The following is a 19,068-nucleotide window of genomic DNA, read 5'->3' on the forward strand; positions in this document are numbered from 1 at the left end:
TGACTTGGCACATGCCGGCCGGCAGCCGCCGGCGGCTGGGCGCGGCGGCGCGTCACACTGTCGTCTCGTTGCGGCGTGACGGGGCCGGCTTTATCCGGTCCAAGTCGTTGTAGTAGTCGTGCGGGGGCTGGTCGGCGGCGCGCGGCACGCCCGGCCGCCGCGGCGCCGCCCCCTGCACGGGCACGCCGACCGCGTTGGGCGACGAGGCACCGCCGCCCGAGAAAGTCCCGCTGGTCGGCGCGCTGCCACCACCCGTGTATGCCACGCTTGGCGGCGCGCTGAGAGCGCCGGGGTAGGCCGCGCCGGGCGCCGCGCCGCCCAGCGCGTACCCGCCGCCGGGCGCCGCCGGCGGCGGCGGCGCGGGATAGCCGACCGGCGGGCTGCCGCGGAAGCCGCCGAAGCTGGCGGGGCCGGAGCCGGAGCGACCGGCGGCGGCGGCAGGGGCAGCGGCGGTGGCAGGCCTCCGGCCGGTCACACCGCCGCCGCCGCCGCTTCCGTGCCGACCTCCCACACTTCGGCCACTCTGGCGGGACGAAAGGCTGGCTGGGTCGCCGCCGCCGCCGCCGCCGCCGCCGGCCAGACAGCCGTGCAGGGCGGCTTGCTGCGCCATCATGTGGTACTCCGGGTTGTCCATGCTGAGCATGAACTGCGCGTCCGGCTGGCCTTCGGGCTGCTGCGAGCTGGGGCCGCTGTCTGTGAACGGGCAGGCGCAGGCTCAGCCGCCGGACCGCCGGACGCCAGACGGCCGAGCGAGCTGCACATGAGGTCAGCTACGCCGTCGCAGCGAACACGGCCGCTGTCACAGAGACAGCTCGAATGGGTGTCAACGCGACGGGCGAAGGCTTCCAGGGTAAACTGCTGAGGAGACGGACGCAGTTTGCCATCCTGCGCTTTCGCACGGAGCCAGCACCCTGCCCGGGAAAGACACGGCATCCGTATCCGTTCTCGACACAACGAGGAAGCGGGCAATCCGTCCGTCTAACCTCCATCAGGACCAGGACGACTCATAGTGACAGGGCACCACGTGCTCACCGGGCTGGCTGTCGCCGACCAGGTCCATGTAGGCCGCGGCGCCGGCGCCGCCCGGCTGCCCGTTGGAGGGCATGAGGTAGTCATCCTCGTCCAGCGGGAGGTGCAGCATCATGCCGCCAACGCTGGCCGGGTGGGCCGGTGGCGCACCGCCGGGGGGCGACTGCCAGCCGCCCGAGGCCGGCTCGAAGCAGTCGTCGTCGCCCATCTCGTCTGCGTGCAAGGGCGGAGGCGTTACACAGAAGGACAGGGAGGCGACAGCGAGACGGATGGTAGTGAGACATGATAAATATGCCACGTGAGACAAAGACGGTGGGACATAATAAATGCGCACACACTCGAAACAGATGACAGTGTCTGGGTCAGGCAAAGCTGCCGGCTTCGGAAGTGCAGTCACAGGAGACAGGCTGGCCGGGTGAGTTGGTGTTACCAAGTATTACCAGACTGCAGATCCGGGGGCGTAACCTTGATACGGCTCTAACACACACTCGTCGGACTCGACATCCACCGAGACTGCCCGCCAGACGTATCGGCAGTCCGACCGCACACACACCAGCGCACCCTCGCGCCAGACAAAACCCATCACCGTCCGTGTCAGGAGCCAACCGTAGTGAGCCAGCCCCATCCCCCCTCCCCCCCCCCCCCCCCCGCCTCCATCCAGCCACACGTCTCCAACGCATGCTCGCCGTGTGCGGCGGTCACCAGCCGCACGCCGCAAACACACTGGCCTCTCACCGAGCGAACGTAGCAGCGTGTCGCCGTGGTGCCGGCCCGAGGAGCCGGCCGAGCCGGCGCGCCGCTTGCCGGCCTCCTCGTGCGTGTGTCGGCGCTCGCGGGGCCCGCCGGCGCGGCCGCGCAGCCCGAAGTAGTCGGAGCCGTCGTCGAGCGTCGCCTGCGAGGAGGCCGGGTACGGCGCCGACGGGAAGCCGCCCACCGAGCCCGGCGGGTTCAGGTACTCGCTGGCGTTGATCAGCTCGTCAGTTGGGCTGTCCAGCGCCGAGGCGGCCAACCGCCGGATCAGATCACGCTCGTCCTGCGGGGGTGGACGTGTCAGCGATTACACCCCGCACGATGAGATGGATTCGTCTAAACGCGCCGGCCCGACATTGAAAAATATCATACCTGTGATTAACTTGCCAAAAAGCGACGGGAAAAGGCAGCTGTGTAAGCAATTTGCATTTGCCGTGATAGTCAGGAGCAACTGAACTACTCGGCTACGACAGAACATCGCACGTAACCGCGTAAAACACAACGCCAACATATGAAGCTGAGTTTTGAGAGCAGTCGACTGTTTGCGTGCCAGGCGTTGCCCCGCGTCCGGCCACGGCTCCGCCGTCCACCCCAGCTGAGAGGCCCGCCGCCGCGCCGCCACGCTGGCCGGGTGGCGGCCCGTCAGCAATGAAAGGGACAGCAGCTCACCTGCTTTGAGTAGGACGGGAGCCGCATCAGCCTGTCGCCGTGGATGACCAGGTACCGCCCCGGGTCACGTGACATCTTGGCGAACTCGTCGGCAAGCTCCTTGAAGTTGGGACGCGAGTCAGCGTCCAACATCCAGCACTTGATCATGATCATGTAGACCTCGATGGAGCAGGAGGGCGGCTGCGGCAGGCGCTCGCCCTTCTCCAGCAGGTCGGGCACGTCCTTAGCCGGCACGTCCTCGTAGGGCCGGCCGCCGTACGTCAGCAGCTCCCACACGGTCACGCCTACCGGACGATACGCCGCGTCAGTGGGGCCGGTTACCGTCCAAGGTCAAGGACAGCGTCATCGCGCGGCAGTCACTGGTGTGACCGGCGAATCGTGCCATGTTAAGAGAGTGGGCCTGAAATCGGCAGTCACCTGTCGCGTCGTCATGTTTAGGACAAAGCCACCATAGCATCAGTAGTGAGGTACTTCAGACGCCGGTAGTCATCACATACAGTCACAACAGGTGCCAAGGGCTTTGAATGTAAAATTCTGTGTGTGCCCGGAAATGATGACGTTCCAAAACGCCCATTCGTGAAGATGACCGCGTCCGCGCTCCCGTCGGGCTCTTAACCGCACACTCCTGTCTGACTCTTAACTGCACGCTCCAGTCGGGCCTCTAACTGCACGCTCCAGTCGGGCTCTTAACTGCACGCTCTCGTGGAACCCTTAACTGCACGATCCTGTCGGGATCTTAACCGCACGCTCCTGTCGGGCTCTTAACCGCACGCTCTCGTCGGGCTCCAACTGCACGCTCCAGTCAGGTCTCTAGCCGGACGCTCCAGTCGGGCCCTAACCGGACGCTCCAGTCGAGCTCTAATCGGACGCTCTCGTCGGGCCCTAATCGGACGCTCCTGTTGGGCTCTTAATCGCACGCTCTCGTCGGGCCTCTAACCGCACGCTCCAGTCGGGCCCTAACCAGACGTTCCAGTCGGGCCTCTACCCGCACGCTCCCGTCGGGCTCCTAACCGCACGCTTCCGTCGGGCCCCTAACCCACGCTCCTGCCGGGCCCCTAACCGCACGCTACCGTCGGGCCCCTAACCGCACGCTCCCGTCGGGCCCCTAGCCGCACGCTCCCGTCGGGCCCCTAACCGCACGCTCCCGTCGGGCCCCTAACCGCGGCGAGCTTCAGACCGACGCCACTCACCGAACGCCCATACGTCGCTCTTGTGGTTGAAGATGCGATGCTGGATGCACTCGAGCGCCAGCCACTTGATGGGCATCTTGCCGCCGGCCGCCTTATACTCCTCCTCGTTGATGTCGAGCAGCTTGGCCAGCCCGAAGTCGGTGATCTTGACCAGGCAGGGGGTCTGCACCAGCACGTTGCGCGCGGCCAGATCGCGGTGCACCAGCCGCCGCTCCTCCAAGTAAGCCATGCCGCGCGCGATCTGCGTGCACCAGTTCAGCAGCGGCTTGCTGCCGATTTTATCGCGGTTGTTGCGCACGTAGTCCACGAGACAGCCGAGTGGCATCAGCTGCGTCACCAGCATCATCTGCGACGTCATGCAGACAGCCAGCAGCGGCAGCAGGTTCGGGTGGTCCAGCGACGCCATGATGTACGCCTCCTCCAGAATCTCCTTATTAGTGTCGGCGCCCGTGTCCTCGCGCAGGACCTTGATCGCCACCGGGATCTTGACGTTGCCGTCCTCCGGGACCCAGACGCCGCGGTAGACTGTGCCGAACGCGCCGAAGCCGAGGATGCCGCCCTTGCGCAGCTCCGCCTCCTTGACGATGCGCAGCTGCGCCAGGTTCGGCTTGACGTTGGTTACCTTGAGCGGCTCGTTGAGGCCCTCCTTGTTCATCAGCATCGCCATCTTGAGCAACTCCTCCTTCTTGCGGTCGCTACGGCACTTGCAGACGATGCACACGATCACAACCAGTAGCACGAAAACGGTGACGAAGACGGAGACGATGACGATGGTGATGCTCTCCTCGGCGCTGTAGGCGGCCAGCGCGCTCGGCTCGTCCGAGCAGTACGGATCGTCCCCGTTCTCGAGAAAGATCTTGTGCGGGTGCGAGTCCGGACAGTGTGCCGTACAGTTGAAGGCCGATCCATTCTCGGTGGCCGACGAGTCCTGCAATGAATGGGGCATACAGGCTAATGCGCTAGCCGGGCATACAGGCTAATGCGCTGGCCAAGTTGTGCCACACACACACAGAGGTGCTGCTTGACAGCCGCCGTTACCTGTGCCTGGTAACGCCTGAGCCTGTCAGACAGTGTGCCCCCATTGACACGGTGGGACTAAAGCTGAGGCCAAAGCACCCACCACTGGAGCAAATCACAGCACTTTAAGCTCCGCAACTGCCAACTACGCACAACTCCAGGGTGTTCAGACGGGGGGGGGGGGGGCAACTCGTACCGCCACTGAGGCTGCGGATCATTGCCACCAAGAACGCCATCTCGTTGAGGGTCACGTCATGTCGCGCTCGATGACGTGATCATGGTGGCGCGCCATGGTCCCTGGCGCGTGGCGGCTGCCCTCACCAGGTAGATCCGGTAGTTCCTGCAGGTCTTGCAGCGCTGGCCGGGGCCTGTGCAACCACGACACTCGGACGCGCACCGCACGCACTCGCTGGTCTGCTCGTTGGCGTAGAAGTCGTCGGGGCAAGCGTCCTCGCACTGCTCGCCGTTGCGGTAGTGCAGGCACTCTTGGCACACATTCACGTGGAAGCTGGCGGGCAGGAGCAGAGGCGTCAGGCGCTCCGAGGCGTCAGGCGTCAGGCGTCAGGCGTTAGGCGCCGGCAGGGGGACCACTGACCGCGGTAGCTTACTGACTGGCTGAGCGGTTCATCCGCTCCACGAGCCAGTGATCCCTGGTGACGTGTTTCAAGATGCCGTGCGCCCGCACCAACCAAAGTGCGTTCCATGATTGACCATACAAAGCGCACAAAAGGTTACGGAAAGGTTATGTATGAAGCTGGCAGCGTTAAGGAAGTGACATCTTTATATGTCGCCAAAATACTGACAAACCGAGATGCTGAAAAATTCGAGCGAAGTGTTGCACTAAAACTGCAAGTAACCCCATGGGCACCGGACAGGAGGTCAGTGCTTACCCGAAGCCTGTACAGTTTTTGCACCGCTCGTGACACTTGCGACATATTCCTTTTCCAGCTAGGGCCTTGAGCGGCCCCTGCTTCTGAGGCCCGACAAACTCGAAGTAGTGACCGACCGGACAGGATTCATTGGCATTCAAACATCGTTCCTGGAAGCAAACAAACAACGTTATACAAATGAATAAACCAAAAGCAAGCACACACAATACAAACACACACAAGCAAGTAAGACATTGTCAGCGGGGATGTCCTGTGACCTTATCACCCCAGGGCTGACGCGCCGGGATTAATGACAGCTGTCACATGGTTGTCGCCGTCCCGCCAAGGACTTCTGCTGTCTTCTGCTGCACATGGCAGTTGACAAGCTCTTCTGCGCCGCTCCCATGATATAACCGGAGACTGATGACCGATTGACAGCAAGTGGCGACAATCAGCCGACCGCGCGGTTCGGAAAGCCTTCAGGATGCTTTCATGTTCAACACCGCAACGACTTTGGCAGGCTTTATACGTGCACCTCTTGGGATTCAAAAATAGCTTGTTAGGACAAATGCCTCCATCGGATAAGCTGATGCAACCCTTGCAGCCTTAGTAACTGCGGATCGCCGCCTTGCAGCTAATCTCCTTCCCAGCGAGTGTCAGCGTTCAGCTCACTCACGTCATCGACCCTCTGCTCTTCAACAGCCGCCGCTGTCCCCCTGACGCCCCCGGCTGGACGCACTATTACAAACCGAGATATGGTAGGAATATCACTCCACGTCCTATTCAGGTATCTACATGAAAAAACGCGTGAAGACGGAAGTTGTGAAAACGCTCGGTTGCCGACGACGAACGGTCCCAGTCTGGAGTAGTGAATATTGATCACAATAAGTGATTTAACCAGGGCTACAAACGGCTGTAGGATGACTTCGGGCCCCGCTGTGACCGGCCACTAGGCCAGCGCGGTGGGTGTGAAACACAGCACCGTACACACGCGCACTGGCCCGCAGTTGCAGTTGTGCCGTACAGTTGCATGGCCCCCGACCCGGGCGGTGTACAGTGAGCGTGAGCTGCTGTCCTGTACGAACGCCGGTACTCAGTGGTGAACGCGGCCCCCCGTCGCGTACAGGAGCGGTTTCCGCGCACCGTTGCGGCCTCGGCCGACGCAGCCCGGAGCCCACGAGCCGCGCACGTGAGCGTGGCCCGCTGCCGGCGGCAGGTCGGCCGGCGGGCCGGCTATCGGGCGCGATCGCGGCGGCCTGAGTGGCCCCGCCCGCCGGCCGGCCGCCCCGCCCAGCCCCGCCCGATGGGCGCCGATACCCGGCCGTAATGGATGGCTGAGCACAGCAGGACGCGCCGCGCGCCCGCATCACAGGCGAGCCCCCCGATGATCCAGTGGAAGCCGTGTGATCTGGTCTGGCGTCTGGGAAGCGGGCTGAGCCACTTGTCACTTTGTGTCAAATGCTGCCCAGTTTCTTGTCAAATTAGGTGATCGTTCATTGCGTGCTTCAGATCCTCGAGATACTCTCTCCGAATCACAAAAGGCTGTGTGAACCGACGCATCTGACTCGTCACAGAGGACGACGCATGGAAAATTGGCCAAGTACTTAAAACATGTGTGTTGGGAATGTGTTGCTACCAGATCCGTTGCGGGAACATTCCCCCCCCCCTCCTCTTCGAAAAAGCGCGCATCCGTGATCCTGGTCGGAGAATGCGCCATTTGATGCATTGAGGAACTTGTCCCCACCGCCCTTATCCCCCTCTCCCGCCCACTTATGGCGAAGTGGGAGCTCACCATTCCAGCCTTGCCAGTTATTGCATCAGCTTTAGCCTGAGCTGTCTGCGGTAAATATTTGTCCTTCCAACAAGTCACCCGGCTTTCCTTCAAGCACCAGTCTTCGGCCTTCCCGACATACTGTTGCGGTATGTGAACATATGGGTCTTGCATCCAGGATTGAAGCCAATCCGTCAGCATCCCAGCAAAATATACCCATCCTGTCGCCTTAGTCCAACAGACCATAAAAAACGATCGGTTCAGAAATACTGCGGACTGTGAAAGGCGGCGTCAGATCACACAGCCTCCGTCGTGATAGGTGAATGACAGCTTACAGCGACCGTCGCATAGTGTGCAAACCAAAGCCCTCGTCACCGCTTCAAGGTCAGCTCCACTGCCTGTCGTGAGCCAAACTGACCCTGAACTGCGCCGCCATGCTGTCGGCGCGCAACAGCATAACAGCTACTGGCACGGGCAAGCTCGCAACACCTCGGAAGACCACACAAGCTGAACTCCCGCAGCAGTTCCAACATTGTAAAGCGGCGCTGGCCGATCCTGAACAACACGGGGACGCAGGTGGCCGCACGACCTCCCACAAATGAAGGAAGAAGACGCGCCAGTCCCCGTTGATACAACAGAGCTAACAGATCGAGCTAACAGACCGTGAGATTCGCCACGGGACCACCAAAGAACACCGATGACAAAGAACACCGAGGAAGACTCGCTACCCGCTCCCCTTGACAACGTCACACTCGTCAGCTGGGCAAGCGGCCGGCGCAGTCGCTTCAATACCACGCTACCGCCTACGACATGGCCGAGCTCGCCACTGGGCGGTGTCACTCACCACGTGGCCGCGCGGGGTCAGGATAGCCACCTGGCAGCTTCGACAGCCGCCCTCTCCGACCGTGTTCAGCGGGCCCGTGCAGCCTCCCTCGCAGTTCGCGTGGCAGGGGCTGCAGTCGCCGGACGCGTTGTACTTGGTGTCGGGGCACTGCGCCACGCAGAACGGTCCGTCCTTGACGTTGCTGCAGCGCTGGCAGTTGTCCGGGCCGGCGCCCTGGCACGGACCGTCGCACTCCTTGTGGCACAGGTCGCACGTGCTGTTGGACGACTGGTACATCCTGCGGCGCGGGCACCCCAGAGTGAGGGTCCGCCGGGCGGCAACGGACGCCCGATGAGCCAGGGAGAATGGGGCGCCGGTAGGTCAAACGGCGGCGGCGTGAGATGGTTGAGGAGAGCACGGTCTGAATCAGATAAGGGAAATGGTCTCCAGAGGGTACCCCGGATGTTGATATTTTTAAGAGACAAGGGCATCTAAACAGAGTTGTGTCGCCAAGGCGTCAGGGGTATATGGCAAGGGGCAGGGTCGTTCTTACATTGTCCATTTGGTCCTGGCAGGGGGACGCCTCTCAACGCAGCGCGCGACACAGGAACAGACAGGCTACCAATTTTGAAGCGGCGCGCACTGGGACAAACAGCCAGACCTTCTCGCTGAACGCTGGCTAATGACACTTACCCTAAAGACTTGTCGCATGCCTGCACGCAGCGGGCGCCGACCTTAAACGCTCGACACTGGAGGCAGCTGCCAGGTCCGGGACCCCAGCATCCGTCGGAGGTGCACTGGTCGTCGCACACCATGCCGTCCCGAGCTGAAGACGAAAAGGTGCCGGTCAGACGTGAGCGCGCCGACTGGATGAGGCGGTCCGTGCTCATCCCAGCTCGAAGTGTCTTGGTGCGTGGATATGGGTATTTAGGTCTTGAACATCACAGCGCTCGACGCTATTCCTTTTCAGTGTCGCACATGCAACTCGTAAAAAGCCGAGTTGGGCAAAGGCAATGCCTAAACATACGGCTGTGAAAGATGTCACTTAGCCATCATAAGACGTGTGACAATTACACGCGCAACATACAATAATTTTCCGTAGCATGCTTTATATTCGACTGTGCCGTGCGTCAGGCTCAGCTCCTTAGTACCGCGCATTGCACGCTTACCGCAGTCAGAGGCGTTCCTGTTTGTTTCGAGCACCACGCCGTAGGAGGTCTTCTGGTGAGACTTCTGGCCACTGGAGATAAATGACTGCCAGTTAATGCCGTCTGCGAAGCAGAGCCGTTCGTTCTCCGCTATGAACACACCACCGGAGCGGATCTTCTTCAGGGCGGCCAGCTTCAGCGACTCGAGCGACGTTTTGACCACGTACAGCGCAAAATACTCGTGCAGGAAGCGGCCGCCGATCACCTCGAGCCGGCGCAGGAAGCCCAGGTCGCGGAAGTCGACGTGGGAGCCGTCGATGTAGATAAAGCCCGTGATCTCGCGCACCGTGCTGAACACCTGCAGGCGGCGAGGGTGCAGCTTACTGTAGTGCGGCCCGAACGAGTAATTCTCGTAGATCTCCTGGTAGCCGTCGAACGAGTGCTGCAGCACCTTCAGCGAGCCTTGCAGGATGGTGCAGTTCTTGAAGCGGTCGATGTTGCCGGCGTGGATGATCTCGTTCTTCCCCACCTCGCATGTCTTGGGACAGGGTCCGTTACAGGGCATACACTCGCCCGAGACAGCCTTCTTGTTAGGCGGACAAGCACGCACGCACGCGCTGCTGTCCTTGAGCAGGTGTTCGGGACACTCGCGCACGCACGTGGCACCGTAGGCATACTTGCCGTTCGGGTTCGTCTCCCACGAGTACGTGATGGAGTTGTACCGGTTCATGGACGGACACTCCTGCTTGCAGACGCCGTTATCGTAGAAGTTGCGACAGGCGAGGCAGTCGGACTGTGTGGGGCCGTCGCAGCCGCCGGCGCAGAACAGGTGGCAGCACTGGCGCGGCTCCGGACCGAAGCAGCGGCCGCCGTGGCACTGAGGCGAGCAGTTGATCTTGCTGAGCCGCTGACAGTTATCGGCGCCGGGCCCCCAGCAGCCGCCCTCAGGCGGGCACGACTCGTGGCACTTTGAGCAGTTGCGCTCCGGCACGGTGAAGTTGTACACGTACACGAAGTCGGTGCCCGGCCCGGTCAGGATCTCGTCCCAGTTGATCGACTTGATGTGGCACAGGTTGTAGTTGTTGAACATTCCAGCGCTCCCTGCCAGGATGTCTGCCGGCAGGAGCGCGAGCGGCGTCAATACTGGTGAGCGGCTGAGCTGGCGCCACTAGCTCACTGGCACGCGTTTGTGACTGCAGGGCTTACGAAAAGGCACCCTGCAAGCATGTGCTACCCGGTTCGAATGCCTCCGGGTCAGCCCAATGATCATGTCGGATGCAGCGCCGTCAAGAGCCCCTGTCGTCACGGCAAGAAGAGAGCCCGGCCCACACAAACCGCACGCTTCTGTTGAACGGTGATCACCTGTTGAATGTGGCAAACAGGAATAACGGCCGCCGACATACACGAACGAAAAATTTGGCGTCACGACACAGGATTAGGCCATGTCCGCCCCGGGTTGTCCCCCAGGTCGCACCCTCGTCTGCCCCCGCAATTCTGTTTGATGACCGCCAGGTGACCTTGGCAGCTGGCGCGGCGTCAGCCCCGCCGTGAGCCGATAAGAGAGCGTTTTGTCCGTTTTATCAGCGGGACGTCGGATGATCGGGACCGGGTCAGGCCGGGTGGCAGGACCTTCGGCCGACACGAATACGGCGACGTGGCGCTCTCACCTCGGAGCGCCGGCATCTCTATGTTCATCATCTTCGACATGGTGATCATCAGGGAGAACTGCTCATCGCGGACGTTCAGCCTGAAGAGCGTGCGGCCGCGGATGATCTGCAGCGAGGGCAGCACCAGCCGCTGCACGTCCACGTACGCGATCAGCACGTACCCGGTCACCTGGAGGACGTGCGGCAGCCGTCAGAGGTCACGCACGCGCCCTGCCAACTGGCAAACACAGCACGCGATAGAGGTCACTAGCAGACACCGTCACCCGGCAAACACAGCACGCGTTAGAGGCCACTAACAGACACCGTCCCCCGGCAAACACAGCGCGCGTTAGAGGCCAATAACAGACACCGCCACCCGGCAAACACGCCTCACACGCGTGAGGGCAGCCAACAACGCACGTCGGAGGTCAGTCACGCATTCTCGTCACCCGCAAACTAAAGGTACGCGCCTCAAGGTGTCCGGCGGTGTGGTCCTGCGGAAATCCAAAAGTCACGTGTACTCCATCCTTAGCGGGCAGTCTACGACGAGCTATCGAACACCGCTGCAGCCATCTCGAGTTCGCTGAGCGGGTCAGCTGAGGCTTGGTGTTTACCAAACGATAGGTCAGCCACCATAGGCGAAATTGAACAAGATGGTCAACCAGCAGATATCGCAATGCAAACATGATGAGATGCTCCGGACATACGCCTTGACCTCATGCAACCCATCATCATGGCTGTTGTCACGATAGCAAGATAGCACCTCGAAGGCTGAGGAAACCGCCAACATGGTCTCGACTTCATAGATAAATTAGAACATAATTTTCATGGCAAATGCAATACTGCTGTAATGGTTCCAGACTTTCAATGGTCAGGCAAATTACAGATTTAGTCTTAAAGTAGTTCGATAACGCTTATGCAAAATGGCGTAGCGAAAAATACGAGGAAAAAACGGCAGGCACGTGCGGGTCTCTTGACATGAAGTCACGCAATTACTTATCATCACTCGGACCGGACCCATGACCATAGAGTGCCACCGTAACTGGCTTGCTCAGATTAAACCGAATGCATTCTGTCACGCACTGTACCCCAGACATAGGCCATGCGTGGGAAATACAGCTTACACGAACTGCATTTTGTCAAGCACTGTCCCCCTTGACCTAGGCCATGCGTGGGAAATACAGCTTACATTAAGTGTATTCCGTCAAGCACTGTCTCCCTACACAAATGTCATGCGTAAGAAATATAGCTTACGTGAACTGCATTCTGTCAAACACTGTCTTCCTAGACATAGGCCATGCATGGGAAATACAGCTTACATGAACAGTAGGGGCTCAAACATTTTGGAATGAAAATAATGTCAAAGATTGGAATGGTTGTCGTGAATGACATGGATACAAAGCTTTCATGAACAGTAAGTAGTCGCATATTTCATTTTCTCAGCACCCTTTCACTGTCCCTCTGTCGACACCGCTCCTCGTGACCAGCACGCAACAGCCATCTCGTGCTACAAGTTTGTATTGACCGTACTCATTGGGGAGCATCCGCTGGGGTGTTTTGCACAACCGCCGCGGGACGAAGAGACGGCGGCCGCCGTGTGGGGCTCCCCACGGCCGTCACCCCCCCCCCCCTCCCCCCCTCCCGGGTCACGGGCTGCCCCGGCTGGTCCTGGACACGCTCCAGCCGACCGAGTCAACACTCCAGACATGCTGAGTCAAAAGGCGGCTATACAAATCCCGGTATGCCAACAGGACACTCTCGGCCGTACATACGGGAGCGGCTGACTGTGCCTCCACATCCCGACGGAGGTATAGTCCCGACACAGACGTGGCCGCGCGCGCGTGGTCAATACATAGCCACATGACGTGCCGCGGAAAGCTCACCGGCATTGCATGTTGTTGTGGTAGTTGGTGTAAGGCACGCGCGTAGCGACAATTTTCGTTACATGTGGGGGCCACATTTCAAATTTGTTCCAATTTCTACGAGTTTGGGCCGAATTTCTGCGAAATAGCCCGGCATTTAGCGTAAACCGATTGGCTCAGGGTGAGGGGGTATGGCCCCGGGACCCCCCCCCCCCCTTGGCGACGTCCCTGATGAAAAGCAACCAAGCCTGCCTCCCTCGAATGCTCCAAAGTGGAGACATCCATCTTGCACCGAAGTGCTCCTAAAACTACGCGTAACCCAGTGAATACAATTCAGCAGCGCTGGCATAATACTCCGTCCAGCATCGCTGGCACCAAATTCCGTCTAGCAGAGAGCACCTGAAATGACCTGCTATGAGACACAGCAGCTGCCGTGTCCACCAATCAGCGGCGGCGCTGCGTCATCGCGGCCCCCGACAGAGCCCGCACCTTCGCCAGTGGTTGGCCGGCAAGACGCGGCGGCGCCGGTGGCTGCGGCGGCCTACGGCGGCCGTGGCTCTCGGGCCGCGACACGGCCGTTCGGCGCACCTGCCGCTCGCCACCGGCCGATTTAGTGGCCACGTGTCCCGCAGCTCGGTCCTGGTCCGGCACTCAGAGACTCGCGCATCGCTCTCGCTGCGGACAGGCGGAGATGGCTGCTGACGGCATCGCTGATCACGGCACCCAGCCAATGGCTGCTGACAGCATCGCTGATCACGGCGCCCGGCCAATGGCTGCTGGCGGCATCGCTGATCACGGCGCCCAGCCAGCCAGGCGTTGAAAATCCCGTATGCCGTCAGCGGTTATCAGCGTTTGATCACGGCGTGCTCAGGCGGCCGGTGACTGTTTGCGAGGGTGACGCTGCTCGCCCCGGCTCTCGTCCGCCTTCGCTGGCCCTGGTTGAATTTGCATTTTTGTTCTTGCAGCATTAGCCATGCAATTGGTAATCGCCGAAATGCATGGCGAGCCATGCGGCTGGTGTAATGCATGAGTCGAGTCGTGGTGTCTGAGGGCCGAGGCATATGAGTCACGCCCTGCTCGGAATTCCTCTCGTGTGATATAGCTCCACCACGTGGCTGACATCACTACATCAGTTCCTAACTCATGTTAATACAGCATAAGCCTGTTTGGGCGGGTTCAGGTTCACTGCAGCCGTCACTAGCACCTTTTGATCGAAGCGCAGTGCAGTTTCCTCGGACGTAGATCATTTCATCTGCCTCAGATGGGCAGTTCTCGCTCCAGTCAGCACCGACAGCCGCCGTCAGCTCGGCGCGGACTGACATCCCCACGCCAACACCGACAGCTGTCATCACGTCCGCAACAGCAGCTACCGCCAACTCAGCGGCCGCAGCTGCACCGGCTGAGAGCCTCGACAGCTGTCAGCGCCTCACCCCTCACCGTCGCTCCGACCGGCCGGGCCCGCTCGCCGTCCGACAGATGGCGTCTGCCTGGTCATCCTAGTGAGGACGGCCCGACAGACCTCTGCCGGGCGCGTCTTGGCGCGAGGCGGCCGCGCGGCAGTCGGGCCCGTCGGCCGCACCGGCACAGTGCGCCGCGCAGCTCCGCGCCACGGCAGCGGCGCAGCCCACCGGCCTCGGGCGGTAACGCGCAGAGGGAGGGCAGACGGCCAGAGTCGGCGTGAGGCGGGCCGTCGGAGGCGCGGACGCGGCGCCGTGCAGCGAGCAGTCGAGGAAAGCCGCGACACCACAGGACGGCGGCTTCCGGCAAAACGCGCCGGCTCGCAATGGGGCAAACACTGCCGCACGGGAAGCCTGCTCCGCAGTATGACAGTGGACCACACAGAGCGAAAAAGAGGCCGAAGACGGACGGAGAGGCGCTAAAGGGACAGAGCCCTCGCCCCAGAAGGTCGCCGGACCACACGGTGGAGCCGAGCAGCACAGATAGCCAGCGCAGAGCGCTGAGGAACGCTTGGCGTGGCCGCCTCCGCCGCCGCCGGCGTTGGACGCGCCCCGGCCCACATTACACGCCGCTATCGCGGAGCCATCTGGTTCATAAGAATTTAATTTGCTACGCAATCAGCGGCCGCCCGTTTGCAACGGCCGCCCGTGACGTCAGCCGTGACGTCACGGGCGAAGTCGAGGGCGGGAGTGAGTGGGCGAGGGAGAGAGCGAGTGGCGGCCGCCGCCACCGGACATGGTACGGCCGGAGCCGGCCGGCGCCGGCGCCACCGCTGCGTCCCGACCGCGGCCGGGGCTGCAGTAATTGCACGCCAGGCCGGTGGCCGACGTGACGCCGCTTCTGTGGCCGTGTAATCCGGCCGAATGCACGGACCGGCGCCGGCCGGGCCGGCCGGTCCAGAACAAAGCGGCCGGCCGGGCCAGCCTGGCGCCGTGCAGCGGACGTCACGGTGCTGCCGAGGACTTGGGGAGCTGCTGACATGTTCCCCCACTGCTGAGGGCGACACTGTTGAGATGACTCCACAGTGCTGTACTGAGGACCTCGCCGCTCAACGGAAAGCATCACTCCTCTGACCACTGCAGTCTAACCCGCGTCGCCAGTTGACTGCCGTCACCACAGAACCGCTGACGTCACCACCCAGCTGCTGAGTTCTAACTCAACTGGTGGCATGGCCGACCTTACTGTCGGCGTCATCGACCAACGACAGACAAGAGCCTAACCGGAGACCTCATCCAGCTGCGCTGGTTCAGTGCAGTTGCGGTGCTGACGTCAGTTCCGTCCCGCGTGCACATAACGAAAACAGACTCACCCTCTTTTCCTCCGGTGAGCCAGGACATAAATACGGTGCAAAAGCCTCTCACGACTTTCCAAACTGCGCTGCACTGTCTCCTAATCAAAGATGTTTTACAGCGGAACACAGCGCCCACTCGCGCGTCTCTTCCGAATTCTTGGAATGAGCATCATGGCATTAGTTAAGCTGAGAACCGGACTCGGGACCAGAAAACCCTACACATGCTGTGAGGGGCAGCACTCCGCGGCAGCTCTCGTGACAGCCAGCTGAGGGCCGGCATTCCGACCTCCCCCTCCCCCTCCCCCCTCCCAACGGCCTACACAGGGCGGCGCTCCTAAAGCGGCCCCCACTTTATCCACCGGAGACGGACTGGCAATCAGCACCCCTCACCGCCCCGCGAGAACCAGCAGAGGCAACGCCCGCCGTCGCTCCGCACCGCTCAGCTGGCTGTCTCGGCTGACCACCCGCGGCGACGCGGCGGCGACGTACAAGTCGCGGTCACGTGACCCGGTCGCCAGCTGGCGGCGGTGCGGGCGCGAACGGCGTGCAAGGTCAGGCGCGCGCTCGGCCGCCGTGCAGCCGCGCGCCGCGTCCGCGCGGCCGGCACGCATCTGTCGCCGCGGCGCCAACGGACGCCGTTCGAAAGCGTCCCCCCGGCGGGGCCCGCCGGCCGAGCAGCAGCGCTTGTGGGCACGCGATGTGACACGCAGAGCGGAGACTGGTCGCCGTCTCAGGGCTGGCCATTTCGAGTTTGAACAGGCTCAGTAGATGCGTTGGTGAGGGCACAAGGAAGGCCAAACGTCTGGTCCTATTTGAAACGCCAGAAAGTCTCCTGGACAACGCACACAGGGGGAGCATCAAATGGATGGAGGTTCACCGCGGTAATATTTTGAGACGCCGACTGTCCTCGTCAGTGACATTTCTTCCACCGCGCTAGGATTTAGGATCTGCTTTCGCGCGGCCTCGCGTTTGACCGTGTCTTCCACTTGACGCATTAACGGGTACTTCTGTCTGCTGCAATCTGAATCACTGGCGTGACAAACCACCCCGACTCTCAGCCGCGGGCGCGACCTGACCCGCCCGGCCAGGCAGCCTCGAGCACCGCCTGCACTGACCTCTCGAATGTACTGCAGGAAGCTGAGGTCCAGTCCGTTGTCCTGCAGCCAGGTCAGCTCCAGGTTGCCGTCCACATACGTGCAGTTGGTGTAGCGGTCGCGCAGGTTCTCGTAGTGGGTAGTGCGGTTACCCGGCACGGACATGCGCCCGCTCGTACCGATACAGACTGGAAAGAGGGTACCGAGTGTCAGGCGAGTCTTTCCGCCGATCCGGAGGGCACTGAGCGTCAGGCGAGTTTCTCCGCCGATCCGGAGGCAGAGTCCACTGCGGGCATGAGCTGTGTCGGCAGTCGGTGAAGCCGACGAAGAACAGCTTGCCCACACGACACGCCGTTCAGTGCGTTCCAAACAGACTGGAAGAACAGCACAGACGTTGTCAGATGCGTCCGCCTGTTTGCCCCGTACAGAGCCTAGAACAAAGGCACGAGTGACGACGGACGGGCCAGAGAACATAGGCGACAGGACCATTTCCCGTCGTGCCAGAGAACATGGGCACACGGGTCGTGTCGGGTCCGCGGCGCCCGAGTCGGGGGGCGGGGGCGGGACGGGGCGGAGGCGGACCGACCAGATCCCGACCTGCCCGGCAGCGGCAGCGTTCAGCGGTGACGAGACGGGAGCGCCGCGTCGGTGCGACGATCGCGACTAATGCGCCAGACGCGGCACGGTGGCGGCGGCCGCGGCGCAGCGGCGGCCAGGTGGCCACGGCCGCGCCGCCGGCCATGTTAATCGGCGCGCCAGGACGGCCGATCCGTCACGTGGTGCCGTCGGGCGGCGTCCCGGCCAGCGCCCAGGGCGGGCACGGCGCGGCAGAGGCCAGGCTTCCACTCCGAGGGCCCAGCGCCGCTGAGAGGAGCCGCTCGAGATGACAGCGCGCGGGCGTTCTGTCACGCTCGAGCTCAAGGACTGCAGCTGAGAAGTGGTGTGCACAGCTTAGAAGTGGTGTGCAAAGTGCCAGTGGTGGTGGAGGGAGATCAGTGCATGGGCACGCAATTATGACTATGCGTTTGGGCCAAAAATTGGATTCGATTTACGATACTTTTACCACTTTAACGAAAGACCTGAATCATATACATGCATACGTATGTGGTTAACTTCTACTCTTCAGCAAATGAACTGTACACCGTAGAAGTAAGGCTCATTGGCCGAAGCTTTTACCGCTCAGAGCTGTGATCTGTCATATCAGTTAGCCAGTCATATCAGTCAGCCACTTCCTAGCAGTCCCTACGCGCTGCGCCTAGACCTGGCGATGACGAAACTGAGCTCGTCAGGCGAGCCTGAGTAATTCAAATATGCGTATAAACAGTAGCACATCCTTTTACATGCGTCATTACAAACAAGATTAGACCCATAATTGCAGTGAGCTCTTCAACACGCTGGTTTCATGGCTCCAGAAGTCACTGAAGTTCAGTCGCTTGGACCATCGTTTTCGTCTGGTGTATTAGTTGTTTGGGATTTTGTCCTCATCTGGTGTATTAGTTGTTTGGGCTTTTGTCCTCGTCTGGTGCGTCAGTTGCCTAAGCTAATGTTCTCGCCTGATGCGCTAGTATGCACGCCATGTTTTCGCAAGTTAACTATGTTGGTCTCGTCAGCTGTTATTGAGTCCTAGGAAGGAATGGATGGCGCTTTGCCTTCAGCCATGCATGCGTCACACCCCGAACTGACTCCTTTAATGTTGCTGTGATTCGAACCGGGGTCTTTCAGTCACGAATCCAATGCTCCACCACCGAGCCAACTGGCAAGGGCACGCTGAGTGGTGGAGCGCTGGATTCGTATTCGGAAGATACATGTTGAAATCCCAGCAATTCCATGGATGCAACGCTTATAAGTTCGGCTTAAGGGCACGCACGGCCGAAAGCTCAACACCATTTAGTCTGGGACTCATCTATATCTCACGACAACCGGAAAAATTGGCTGACCGAAATGCCCTGCGCATGCCGACACATGACGCGAGGATGATGGTCCGAATACTTATTCCATTTAGGATACTAATGCCTCAACTCAAATTTCCGTAAACTACCAAGACCAAGACCAAGAAGTTCGCTTGCACATTTCCGACAAGATCGTGTAAAGCGACTGGGCTTGAAAACGGAAAGAGAACTCATGATAGTGTCGTACGTAATCATGTGCGCCGCCGATAGCTATGGCCTCGACAAACAAGGCCTGGAATTCGAGTGCAACACGTTATAACTGGTCATACCACAAAGTACCGAAGACTCTATGTTGAGGCATCAAGAGCTACCAAGCCAGATTCCTTGAAAATACAGCACCTATTCAGGGGTGTGAAAATGAACGATGCTACTAGGATAATGTTGTCCTACTATGTATTCTACAGAAGTGCCTATAATCTCATCGTGTATCATATTTTCGCCGCCAAAAAGCATGAGTGATTACCTAGCTCCACCGTGCGGAGTGTACAAGACACAGACCATC

General features: G+C 60.7%; 1 protein-coding gene across 1 annotated transcript in view; it reads right to left on the minus strand.

Moving 5' to 3' along the window:
• Positions 1–52: 52 nt before the first annotated feature.
• Positions 53–19,068, minus strand: part of LOC119093004 (epidermal growth factor receptor) — a gene marked incomplete at its 5' end in the record, with an annotated part of 23,976 nt that continues 4,960 nt past the window's right edge. The window contains 13 exon segments of the mRNA XM_037215898.1: positions 53–127; positions 476–693; positions 1,033–1,242; positions 1,765–2,062; positions 2,449–2,732; positions 3,639–4,566; positions 4,977–5,163; positions 5,546–5,694; positions 8,140–8,416; positions 8,812–8,944; positions 9,288–10,379; positions 10,934–11,102; positions 16,639–16,805. Of these exon segments, the coding sequence (XP_037071793.1) occupies positions 53–127; positions 476–693; positions 1,033–1,242; positions 1,765–2,062; positions 2,449–2,732; positions 3,639–4,566; positions 4,977–5,163; positions 5,546–5,694; positions 8,140–8,416; positions 8,812–8,944; positions 9,288–10,379; positions 10,934–11,102; positions 16,639–16,805 (4,187 nt within the window).

This window comes from Pollicipes pollicipes, unplaced genomic scaffold (genome assembly GCF_011947565.3).
Source record: "Pollicipes pollicipes isolate AB1234 unplaced genomic scaffold, Ppol_2.1 Scaffold_3805;HRSCAF=4461_pilon_pilon_pilon, whole genome shotgun sequence".
Classification (NCBI taxonomy): domain Eukaryota; kingdom Metazoa; phylum Arthropoda; class Thecostraca; order Pollicipedomorpha; family Pollicipedidae; genus Pollicipes; species Pollicipes pollicipes.